The sequence below is a fragment of the Thalassophryne amazonica genome, chromosome 1 (genome assembly GCF_902500255.1).
Source record: "Thalassophryne amazonica chromosome 1, fThaAma1.1, whole genome shotgun sequence".
Lineage (NCBI taxonomy): Eukaryota > Metazoa > Chordata > Actinopteri > Batrachoidiformes > Batrachoididae > Thalassophryne > Thalassophryne amazonica.
Window position 1 is genome coordinate 88229529 of NC_047103.1, and position 13245 is coordinate 88242773.

The window sequence follows — 13245 nt, forward strand, 5'->3', positions numbered from 1 at the left end:
AGATTCAGAAAACTTTATTGATCCCAGAGGGCAATTCGTTTGCAGCATTCCAGAACAGTTCTCGCATACACACAACATACTACCATCCATTGTTGTACATCAACGATGGTGGACACGAGCGAATCAGAGAGAATCATGGGAAATCCATGATGTCAGTGCAAATTCAGCCCCGCCCACTTTTACAACAGAGACATTTCCGTTTTGTCTTAGGACTTCCGGTGGCGGTGTTTTCAATACAGAACAATGGAAGATATTACATGGGTAGAAACAAAAACCTTTTTGAAAAGCTCAAAGGGATCGACTCTGGCTCACCCACGGGTCATAAGAGAGTGGGAAGATGACATGAAAAAGTGGCCCTTGATTATTTTTAACTACTTTTTGTTGTCACTTGGCGCAGACGGTTTGGCTATGAGGAATTACGAGCTTCGCACCGCACAGCGCCGCTGAAGCTCGTATAAAAGTACAATCAAGTTAAAATACTACCCGACAAGTAGTATCACCGTAATGCCAAGATTACGTAACGTTAATATACATATGGTGATATTTCATGCAGTGTTTGGTTGTAGCAAACACCAGAAAATGAGTAAATAAAATAGCAGCTAATGCTACAAACACAGCTCACCCGTTTATCTCACTAGCATCTGCCGTCCAATAATTTCTCTGGGTAAAGATGCAGTGGTGTAGGTTTTTTCTCCAAAAAATGAAAAGAACAGCCATAGGTATGGTCGGACATCTAGGTCCCTGATGCGTGCGCACATAGCAATGCATATAATCAATCAATCAATCAATTTTTTATATAGCGCCAAATCACAACAAACAGTTGCCCCAAGGCACTTTATATTGTAAGGCAAGGCCATACAATAATTATGTAAAACCCCAACGGTCAAAACGACCCCCTGTGAGCAAGCACTTGGCTACAGTGGGAAGGAAAAACTCCCTTTTAACAGGAAGAAACCTCCAGCAGAACCAGGCTCAGGGAGGGGCAGTCTTCTGCTGGGACTGGTTGGGGCTGAGGGAGAGAACCAGGAAAAAGACATGCTGTGGAGGGGAGCAGAGATCGATCACTAATGATTAAATGCAGAGTGGTGCATACAGAGCAAAAAGAGAAAGAAACAGTGCATCATGGGAACCCCCCAGCAGTCTACGTCTATAGCAGCATAACTAAGGGATGGTTCAGGGTCACCTGATCCAGCCCTAACTATAAGCTTTAGCAAAAAGGAAAGTTTTAAGCCTAATCTTAAAAGTAGAGAGGGTGTCTGTCTCCCTGATCTGAATTGGGAGCTGGTTCCACAGGAGAGGAGCCTGAAAGCTGAAGGCTCTGCCTCCCATTCTACTGCCATATAGTAACCAACGAGCCGCTGAAAACAAACCGCTGTCACGCTCATTTCCTACTTGACGTCCATCACGCTCACAGCGTTCTGCCGCGGCTTTTTCTACTTACACCAGTTTTCACACAGAATGCCACGATCGTGTGTTGCAGTTGGCTGTACCAACCACGATAAGTTAAAATATCAAAAAATGCGTTTTTTTCATTCTGCTTCTCTCCTCATTCTGCTCGGCTCGCAGGAATGCATTCTGTCTTCAGCTGTGAGTTCTCCGCTTTCAGGCATTCCAACTCTTCCTTTTAGGACACCTGTTCCATGTTAACGTAATCATGTGACGTTGGACAAGGCGAGTCCTCATGGTCACTCAGGTCAGCTGGAGGCAGGAACTCTCTGGGTGAGGTTACTGCTGTAGCAAGTTCACCAAGAGAGGCAGCTGCAGGAGGTGAGCCAAAATGAAGCTTTGACTTCGCCCTCATTGGTCTGGGGCGTGGCTAGATGAGACGTTTCACAGTTCTGCTTTGGCTGCGGCCGTGGCGTTCCACAGCCTTTGAAGCACTATTACTGCAGCACACGATCGTGGCATTCTCTGTGCAAACTGGTGTATATTAAGTAGAAAAAAATGTGGCAGAATGATGCAAGCGCGATGGACGTCAAGTAGGAAATGAGCACAATAGCGGTTTGTTTTCAGCGACTCGCTGGTTACTATGCGTGTTGCTATGTGTTTGCACATCAGGGACCCGGATGTCCAACCGTACCTATGCCATTTGGCATGACCAAATTGGCAGGCCTTTGCGAATAAACAGCAGTAAAGGCGACCGACTATATCAACAATGGTTGTGAGTGCGCATACAGTTTGTTTTCAGCGGCGACCCAACATGGCGACTGTAACTATGCAGAAGTGACGTAGGCCCAACCGTACCTATATGGACGTTTGGGTGGATTTTTCAAATTCAGTGCCTTTAGTGAGCACCGGAGATCCTTGTCTTTCAATGGAGAAGGGAACAAGTTAAATGCTCGTCCACAGCGTTCAGATCTCTGCTTTCCATGTTCAAAACATCCGAAAGCAATAGTTTCCTCTTTTTCCAGTTATTGTGACACCCATGAACTGAACAATGTTCGGGCACTTGTAGCGTATGTAGATAATCATTAGAAGCAGTGACAAACCGGAAGTTGTTTGACAAAATGGAGCCGCCCACCCTGACTTCCTGAATAAGGTGAATAGTAAAAACTCATAACAAAACAACTCAACCACGTACCGGCATGACCGAAAGGGTGAGGGCAGAAGCAAAGCTTATAAATACCCACACCTTGTAGTCGATAGAAGTAATAATAAAATAAAAATAATAATATTGACAACAATAATAATAATAAAAGTGTGTATAACAAGAATCTAAACAATTTATAAATCCATTAAGACAGTAAATTAACATTAAAAATGACGTAATTAACAGTAAATAAAAGGGTTGAGTTGCTCTAAAAACTGTTGGGTTCTAAGGATCTAAAAATATTCTGGACTCACACACCATTCCAACTCATTAGAAACTTTGCATAATTTATTACTACCCTTGAAAAACGTCAGATACCTATTTTACAAACACTACCCAATCTAGATCTCGTGGTGGATCCACCACGGGAAACACGCCCGTTTAATTTAAATTTTGGACATACAGTACTTTACTGCTGAGCTATTTATATTTTTCACCGGGCGCCTTCTGTGGATGATTGACAGCGCTGCTTGTGTTTTCAACCAATGAGCGAAGACGGGGGCGGGGCCGCGGCGACACTGTCTGTTGTCATCGTCACCCTCTCATCAGTGCGCAAGGCGTATGAGTGTGTGACACCGGTAATCCTCTGCGTCTTCGTCCTCACAAACAAAGGGCGACACAACCGTAGAAGCATGGCCACAAGCGTCAGGTTTGTGGTTGTCCCGGTTGACAGCGGAGGAAGGGTGGCCGGAGAGGGTGAGCCCTCAGCGGCCACCGGCCGCGGTGGAGGCTTAGTGTGGGCGGAAGACGAGCCGGAGGAGCGCGAGGCTGTGGTGCCCATTCTGGAGTACAACAGGGAGCCCAACAAGTACGGTATGAACCACTGCTTATCTCACATCTACCGGAGGATTAGCTCACAGTCTCAATTTAGGCTCCGGATCTGCGTGAGGTTTCAATTCCCAAAACCAGGACGCAACAAGTCGCTGGCAGAACTTTTTGCACACTTTTTCGTGGGGTGAAATTTGGGAGTCTGTGATCAGAGGGTATGATCTGACCACACACAATAGAAGCAGCATCCATCCCAGAAAAAAAAAAAAAAAAAAAACGCAATGAGGGTTTTCTCCATTGTTGACTTGGATGTTGATTGACTTTAGGGACAGTATTTTAAAACCCGTTGCTATTGACACGGAACCTTACGCCAATATTAGTGAGGAGTTCTTTACCTCCGGATAATCACGGGAGATTGTCGCCGCATGATCACAGTCTTTGTTAATGGATCACACATGAAGTGGCAAATACAATACCGGATCAGTAGCCACTTCATATTTGAAAGCGTCACAAAATCAGTTTTTGTCACTCGTTGATCTCCCACTTTATATTTGGAGAAATACTCTATATTTATGCAGACATTTTCATGTCAGTTATTTATGCTCTTATGGTTATTGAAAGTGACACTTCTACACTACTGATGTTTTTGTTATTATTATGGAAGTGACTCCGTAGCCATGAAACTCTTACAATAATATCTATCTGTGTGTGCGTGTGTGTGTGTGTACACTTCAGTAGGCTCAATTGATTGTCAGCTACGGAGAGTGTTGCTTTCCATAAGCCCTGTTTACACACAGACGGTAAGAGCTCCCGGAAGCGTCCCGGAAGAGTTTTTGGCCGTCTTAAGGATCACACGCCGTTGTTAACGTCGGCACTAGGGGGCATGGCTTAGTTCCGGCTTTACCGGAAAATCGTCGAAAAAATCATTCAACATGTCGAATAATTCCGGGAGCGCTCCGGGAGCCCTCCCGTGACGACAGTGACAACAGCGCTTGATACTTTTTAATCGCCGTTTCATCCTGCCGCTTCCTGTAGTGCCGCAGTTCTCGTCACGCTGCGATGACCAATCAGGGACTGAATATGTAGTGACGTGGAGATGTCCGGAGTTTGAAGATGTGAACATGTCCTGTATCTGGTAGCAGCCTGTGAGCAGGACTTATGTCTCTTTTGTCCTTTATTTTACAATCATGACAGAGTTTTTGGAGCGAGCAGCAGCACCACAGCAGCGTGGAGCGGAGTTTCTTTTTATTTTTATTTTACGTGCGTGCGCGCGCGAATCGTCCTGGAGATTATTTTGCTTATTAGCTACACAGCTGTATAATAAAGCAAATGGTGACTGGCTTCTAAACACAATTATGACAGAGTTTTTTGGGGTAAAGAGCGGAGGAGCAGCAAACAGCAGCAGGGAGCGGAGTTTCTTTTTTTCTTTCTTTTTTTTTCTACGTGCGCGCGAGCGAATCGTCTGTAGAGAATATTTTATTAATTAACTACACAGATGTAAAATAAAGCAAATGGTGACTGGCTTCTAAACACAATTATGACAGAGTTTTTTGGGGGAAAGAGTGGAGGAGCAGCCCTGCAGCAAACAGTAGCGGGGAGCGGAGTTTCTTTTTTTCTTTCTTTTTTTTTACGTGCACGTGAATCGTCTGTAGAGAATATTTTATTAATTAACTACACAGATGTATAATAAAACAAATGGTGACTGGTTTCTAAACACAATTATGACAGAGTTTTTGGGGGGAAAGAGCGAGGAGCAGCCCCACAGCAAACAGCAGCAGGCAGGCGGAGTTTCTTTTTTCATTCTTTCTTTTTTTTTGCGTGCACGCGCTCCGCCCCTTTCCACCGCGAAAACAGCCAGAACTACCTCAAACTTCGGTCTACGTACTATTCGCCGACAAAACCGTCTATGTGTAACCTAGCCGGAGTCTCGTCCTATTATTATTGTCATATCCACCATGTTGCCAGAATAATCATTAGGCTTTATATAAGAGTGAACAAGTCTTTTAGTTAAGCCTGTGGATATTGCCGTGAAGGAAAAAAAAGCTTATCACTGTAAATTGTAAATCTCAACTAAGATAATAAATTTGTGTATGTGTGTGTGTGTGTGTGTGCGCGCGCGTGTGTGTTTTTAAATGAAGGCTCTCCTTACCACTATTCTGCACAGTTTGTGAATCATTAATATTCCAGAGTTAGACGTGGAGCATATCAAAATTATGCTGTGCAGTACTTCCTGAAGTTTGCAAACCCATGATTCAAAAGTGGAAGTATTGTTCAAATTTCCAAACTTTTTATGTATTTCAGAAAACTGAAACCTTAGCTCTAACCCTTCTCCTAATCCAAATAAAGAAAGACTCTTCAGTTGCTCCCTTGTTTTCACTAAGGGTTGCCACAGCAGAGCCAAGGTGGGTCTGCATGTGGATTTAGCACAGTTTTTACACCGGATGCCCTTCCTGATGCAACTCCACAAGATAAATTCATTTTCAAGGGTTCAAGGTTGCTGAAACATCTGGTTTAGAGCCTTGTTCCACTACCAGAAACTTGCAGCACCCTTCCAGAAATTCTGGTCAGTTTCAGGAGTTCAGAAATTCAGTTTATAGTAGTTCCTACTCTGCGCAGAACACCATCATTAAATACCACGCTGTTTGCTATTACAAGCCATGATATGAGAGAAATCCACACATCTGTCCAAGACAGCACATCAGAGAACGATTTCATCCTGCAACTTTTGGTGGAAACCACACTGAAAGGGGGTGTGTGACGCTTTTGAGATATGATTTCTAACATAAATAGAAGAATTAACTTTATTTCACATTGTCATTATAGGGTATCTTGTGTAGAATTTTTGAGAAAAAAGTTATTTACTCCATTTTGGAATAAGGCTGTAAAATAAAAAAAGAAAAAAAGTGCAAAGTGAAGCGCTGCAAATACTTTCTGGATGCACCGTATATAAGTGGGACAGTATTGAAGTCTGATTGGTGCCTCCTATGTTTTCATTGTGCAATCTTATATATATATATATATATATATATATATATATATATATATATATATATATATATATATATATATATATATATATATATATATATATATATATATATATATACACGAGGTCTATTAGAAAAGTATCCGACCTTATTATTTTTTTCAAAAACCATATGGATTTGAATCACGTGTGATTGCGTCAGCCAAGCTTGAACCTTCGTGCGCATGCGTGAGTTTTTTCACGCCTGTCGGTTGCGTCATTCGCCTGTGAGCAGGCTTTGAGTGAGGAGTGGTCCACCCCGCTCGTCGTTTTTTTCATTGTTTAGGAATGGCTCAGAGACTGCCGCTTTGCTTGATCAAAATTTTTTCAGAAACTGCGCGGAATTCCTCCGCACGTCTGTCTCAATGGGCCGAAAAAGTGCTGATGTCCACGTCTTTTCACAATTCCTGTGCTAGCCAGATGACATCCCGGATAAAACACAGCGTCCAGTTTGGAAATGAATGGCACATTCCACTGTTACAGGAGTTTTTGTCATGGAAAGAGGAGCAGAGGCTTCGCGCGTCGCGGCGGTGCCGCATGGCGCAAAGTAACGCCGTGATGAAGCCTCACAGGACATGTTCTGGCATGTCCAGGCACATCCACAATTTCTCGGATAATCACTCGATGGAAAAACCACTGACAGCTGTCTGAACGCCATCTCAAGGCCTTCGTGTGAGACCAAAACAGAGGTGGTTTTGTCTCGTTCCAGTAGCGAATCCATCGTGACGCACGAAGCCTCTGCTCTGCTCCATGACAAAATCTCTTGTTAAAAGTGAAATCTGCCAGAAAATGGTTGATGTCCAGCTCTTGTGATAACCAGAGAAATTGCACACGATGGTCACGGATCCATACAGCCATCCGTTTAGAAATGAAATGGTCGCTTAGCCTATCGATGGCGGCTTCGGAGCGCGGCGCACCACCAGTCGCTCTGGGCCGTCCTTAAAGCGACAGTAACACTCCGTAATCTCTTTGAAGCCCATAAAAGTTTCACCAAAAACCATCTGAATTTCTCGAATGGTGTCCACTTGGATGTGCCTCACAGTTTCTGAAAAAATTTTGATCAAGCAAAGCGGCAGTCTCTGAGCCATTCCTAAACAATGAAAAAAACGACGAGAGGGGTGGACCACTCCTCACTCAAAGCCTGCTCACAGGCGAATGACGCAACCGACAGGCGTGAAAAAACTCACACGTGCGCAAGAAGGTTCAAGCTTGGCTGACGCAATCACACGTGATTCAAATCCATATGGTTTTTGAAAAAAATAATAAGGTCGGATCCTTTTCTAATAGACCTCGTATATATATACTTGTATGTATGTATGTATGTATGTATGTATGTACTCAACAAAAATATAAACGCAACACTTTTGGTTTTGCTCCCATTTTGCATGAGATGAGCTCAAAGATCTAAAACTTTTTCCACATACACAATATCACCATTTCCCTCAAATATTGTTCACAAACCAGTCTAAATCTGTGATAGTGAGCACTTCTCCTTTGCTGAGATAATCCATCCCACCTCACAGGTGTGCCATACCAAGATGCTGATTAGACACTATGATTAGTGCACAGGTGTGCCTTAGACTGCCCACAATAAAAGGCCATTCTGAAAGGTGCAGTTTTGTTTCATGAGGGGGGATACCAGTCAGTATCTGGTGTGACCACCATTTGCCTCATGCAGTGCAACACATCTCCTTTGCATCATCCGTGAAGAGAACACTTCTCCAACGTGCCAAACACCAGCGAATGTGAGCATTTGCCCACTCAAGTTGGTTACGATGATGAACTGGAGTCAGGTCGAGACCCCGATGAGGATGACGAGCATGCAGATGAGCTTCCCTGAGACGGTTTCTGACAGTTTGTGCAGAAATTCTTTGGTTATCCAAACCGATTGTTTCAGCAGCTGTCCGAGTGGCTGGTCTCAGATGATCTTGGAGGTGAACATGCTGGATGTGGAGGTCCTGGGCTGGTGTGGTTACACGTGGTCTGCGTTTGTGAGGCTGGTTGGATGTACTGCCAAATTCTCTGAAACGCCTTTGGAGACGGCTTATGGTAGAGAAATGAACATTCAATACACGAGCAACAGCTCTGGTTGACATTCCTGCTGTCAGCATGCCAATTGCACGCTCCCTCAAATCTTGCGACATCTGTGGCATTGTGCTGTGTGATAAAACTGCAGCTTTCAGAGTGGCCTTTTATTGTGGGCAGTCTAAGGCACACCTGTGCACTAATCATGGTGTCTAATCAGCATCTTGGTATGGCACACCTGTGAGGTGGGATGGATTATCTCAGCAAAGGAGAAGTGCTCACTATCACAGATTTAGACTGGTTTGTGCACAATATTTAAGGGAAATGGTGATATTGTGTATGTGGAAAAGTTTTAGATCTTTGAGTTCATCTCATACAAAATGGGAGCAAAACCAAAAGTGTTGCGTTTATATTTTTGTTGAGTATATGTATGTATGTGTGTATCTATCTATCTATCTATATATATATATATATATATAAAGTATGTATGTGTGTGTGTGTATATATATATATATATATATATATATATATATATAAAGTATGTATGTGTGTGTGTGTATATATATATATATATATATATATATATATATATATATATATAAAGTATGTATGTGTGTGTGTGTATATATATATATATATATATATATATATATAAAGTATGTATGTGTGTGTGTGTATATATATATATATATATATATATATATATAAAGTATGTATGTGTGTGTGTGTATATATATATATATATATATAAAGTATGTATGTGTGTGTGTATATATATATATATATATATATATATATATATAAAGTATGTATGTGTGTGTGTGTATATATATATATATATATATATATATATATATATAAAGTATGTATGTGTGTGTGTGTATATATATATATATATATATATATATATATATATATATATATAAAGTATGTATGTGTGTGTGTGTATATATATATATATATATATATAAAGTATGTATGTGTGTGTGTGTATATATATATATATATATATATATATATATATATATATATATATATATATAAAGTATGTATGTGTGTGTGTGTATATATATATATATATATATATATATATATATAAGTATTCAAAATACACCTCATGGATGCACTGGGATGCATCATCAGTGATGTATCCTGGGGTCATCGGGTGTTTCGGGTCTTGCAACATCATACACCCTCACCCAGGCGACCCAGCCGGGAGTGATCAAGCCCCGACTTGCGTCCCAGTAGCAGCCCATGGATCTGCCCTCTTCATCCAAAGCCACGTGGTGGCCTTTTCAGCGGCTTCGCTTGCGGACTTGTTGGCCCTCTTCTTTGCCACTCCTACGATGCCCAGGCGGCTGAGGACCTTGCACAGAGACCGCCCTGAAAATCCCCTGCAGCCTACCTCTATGGGCTCGTAGACTGTCTTCCAGCCTCCCTCCCTGCACTCCTCCACCAGTTCCTGGTACTTAGCCCTCTTCCTCTCATTGGCTTCCTCGTTGTTTTCTTCCCAGGGCACTGTCAACTCCAGTATGATCAGCTGTTTCGAAGACTGAGAGGTCATGATCATATCTGGGCGAAGGAATGTTGTTGCGATGTGCTGGGGGAACCTCAGCTGCCTACCCAGGTCGACCTGCAGCTGCCAGTCAGATGCTGTGGGGAGTAGTCCTGATGTCACATGTTGGTTTGCTCTGGGTTTTTCTCCAGCTTTAACAAAGGAGATTGCCTTCTTTGGAGCATGATGGTTTTCTTGCTGGAGCTGATGGCTGAGGCTACGCTCTCAGCGACTGCCTTAAGCACCTGGTCATGGCGCCAGCGATAGCGACCATCTGTCACAGCCTTTGGGCAGCCGCTGAGGAGGTGTTCTAAAGAACCTCTACCAGAGCACAGCGGGCAGGAAGGTGTCTCACTTTTCCCCCACACATGGAGGTTCGCTGGACTTGGCAGAGCATCATAGACAGCTTGCACCAGGAAGCGGACCTGCTGAAAATCTGGCTGCAAGATGTTTGTCCAATTGATCCTGCGCTGTAGTGCACTCTCCCACCTTGTCCATGCTCCCTGTTGCCGTAGTCCTACTGCCCTGCTCACCCGCTCTTCCTCCACACCCGCTCTGACTTCCTCGTGGATCAGGTGGTGCCTTTCCTTCCCACGGGCCTGGCTGATGATGATCTTTGGGAAGTAACCCAAGCCTGCTCTGCCTATTGCCATAAAATACCTGGAATTATCCTGTACATTAATTTAATTATATATATCATAGCCATAATTGTAAACTATATTATTAAAAAAATGATAATAATGATAATAAAATCTTACTATGTTTGTTATAATAGATATTAACATATTTGCATAATACCTGTTATTGCCGGTGTCGTAACCATGGTCAAAAGTATTAGTTTTATACATCATGATCCTGTAGTTGAAATGCTAGTCAAATAGAAGTATGGTGATGATGGTAATAACTTAGAGAGAGGGGGAAACATGTATATGTATGTATGTATATATGTATGCGTATATATGTGTGTATGTATAATATGTATGTATATGTGGGTGTGTATGTATGTATATATACATATATGTATATTTATGTTTACATTTATATAAATATGTACATATGTAAGTTTATTGATACATAAAAAGACTTTTCCTTTTCTTTTCTCCTTGTTTCCCCCTCTTACATCACTTACATCATTATCACCAGATCAGGGTCGGTAAGTGGGGGTCTGTTGCTCAAAGGTCTCCCCCTTCTGCCAGCAGACTCCAAAACCTTGTCTTTTAATGCAGAGCCTAGGACATTCAGCAAAGGGTGGACCTGTGTCAGGGGGCGACCCGTCTCTGGCAGCAGGTTTACAAAATACTTTGCATCTTTTAATGCACCACACACATGACAAATGGGGAAGGAGGAGAAGGGGGAAAAAAAAAGAAAAAAAAAGAAAATAATAATAATGATAATGATAAATTAATAAAAAAGTTAAGGTAATTAAATTAATAAAATAATAAAATGAATGTAGCATAATTGTGTGTGTGTATATATATATATATATATATATATATATATATATATATATATATATATATATATGTGTATATATATATGTATGTATGTATTATGTGTATACGTGTGTATGTATAGGTGATGTATGTGTGTATTTTGTGTATGTATGTTCGCATGTATGATGTGTGTGTATGTATGTGTATATATATATATATATATACATTGAGACAGAATTACCATCGACACACACAAGAATAGTCCTTTTAAATAGTCATTTTCTGAGTAAATGTGGGGAATTTATTGACATATGAAAATGGCTTAAGGAATGACACCAGCAATATCAATAGCAATAAAAAAAATGGTAGTAATAATAATAATAGAAATAAAAAAATAAAAAAATTTTTGATTGACAATAATTATTGTCACTATTACTGTCTATTATGGTGGGAATTGTTTTTATTATTATTATTATTATTATTATTATTATTATTATAGGTACTCATCACTAATATATGATATCAGTTACATAGTAATAAAAAAGGAATATTGGTCACACTCGGTAGTCGTAATAATGTATGGGTATTTGGGGGTGGGATTAAATAAGTTCGTCTTCATCCCACCCCTTTTCGGGTTAAGTGCGCAGGTATGTATGCGTGTATGTTTGTATCTCCTGTTCTTTTCAACCCAATGTGGGTAAATGTAGATGTCAAAGAAATGCTTATTTTGTAAAACTCAAAATAAATGATCAATCAGTCAATATGTATGTATATGTACGTGTATATGTGTGTGTATATATGTATATGCATATATGTAGTATGTATGTGTATATATGTATACATGTGTGTGTGTGTGTGTGTATGTATGTATATGTGTACGTGTATATATTTGTGTATATGTGTAGGGGTATGTATATGTATGTGTAGGTATAAATGTATGTATGTGTATATATATGTATTGTATATTTATTTATGTGTTAGTGGGTATGTATACAGGTATATATGTGAGTGTGTGTATAACTGTATATATGTATATAATGTGTGTGTATGTATGTACGTATACAGGTATATATGCACGGCCCAAGCAGAGGGTCACCCCCTAGAGCCTGGTCTGCTTGAGGTTTCTTCCTAAGAGGGAGTTTTTCCTCACCACAGTTGCCTAGTGCTTGCTCTGGGGGTCGGCAGGGTTAATATGGAGTGACTTGGGCCAGGTTTGTTGTGATTTGGCGCTTTATACATAACATACTTATACATGAATTGAAATGTAATTGAATATTGAGTGTGTTGTGAATTTGTGTATATGTTGTTATGACTGTTATAATTGTTGGACTCATTCTAGCAGGGGTGGGCGTTGATAAGCTTTGCTTCTGCCCACACCCTTTCGGAATCACAGGCTTGTTTATATAACATTCATATTATTGGTATGTTTCTGTTCTTTCGGATTTGTGTGTGTGCCGAATAAATCCATTCATTCATTCATATATATATATATATATATATATATATATATATATATATATACACGAGATCTATTAGAAAAGTATCCGACCTTATTATTTTTTTCAAAAACCATATGGATTTGAATCACGTGAAGATTACATCAGACATGCTTGAACCCTCGTGGGCATGCGAGAGTTTTTTCACGCCTGTCGGTTACGTGGCCCACCCTCTCGTTGTTTTTTTCATTGTTTATGAATGGCTCAGAGACTGCTGCTTTGTTTGATCAAAATTTTTTCAAAACTGTAAGGCACAACTGAATGGACACCATTCGATAAATTCAGCTGGTTTTCGGTAAAAATTTTAACGGCTGATGAGAGATTTTGGTCTGGTAGTGTTGCCGTAAGGACGG

At 40.8% G+C, this 13245-nt stretch overlaps 1 protein-coding gene across 4 annotated transcripts in view; it reads left to right on the top strand.

Annotated features, from left to right (window-relative positions):
• The first annotated feature begins 3193 nt into the window (after positions 1 to 3193).
• slc12a7b (solute carrier family 12 member 7b) overlaps positions 3194 to 13245 on the top strand; it is a 254202-nt gene continuing 244150 nt past the window's right edge. For all 4 annotated transcript variants that reach the window (XM_034172266.1, XM_034172272.1, XM_034172288.1 and 1 more), the window contains exon 1: positions 3194 to 3403. In XM_034172266.1, the coding sequence (XP_034028157.1) occupies positions 3223 to 3403 (181 nt within the window). In that variant the 5' untranslated portion in view covers positions 3194 to 3222. The remainder of the gene's footprint in view (positions 3404 to 13245) is intronic.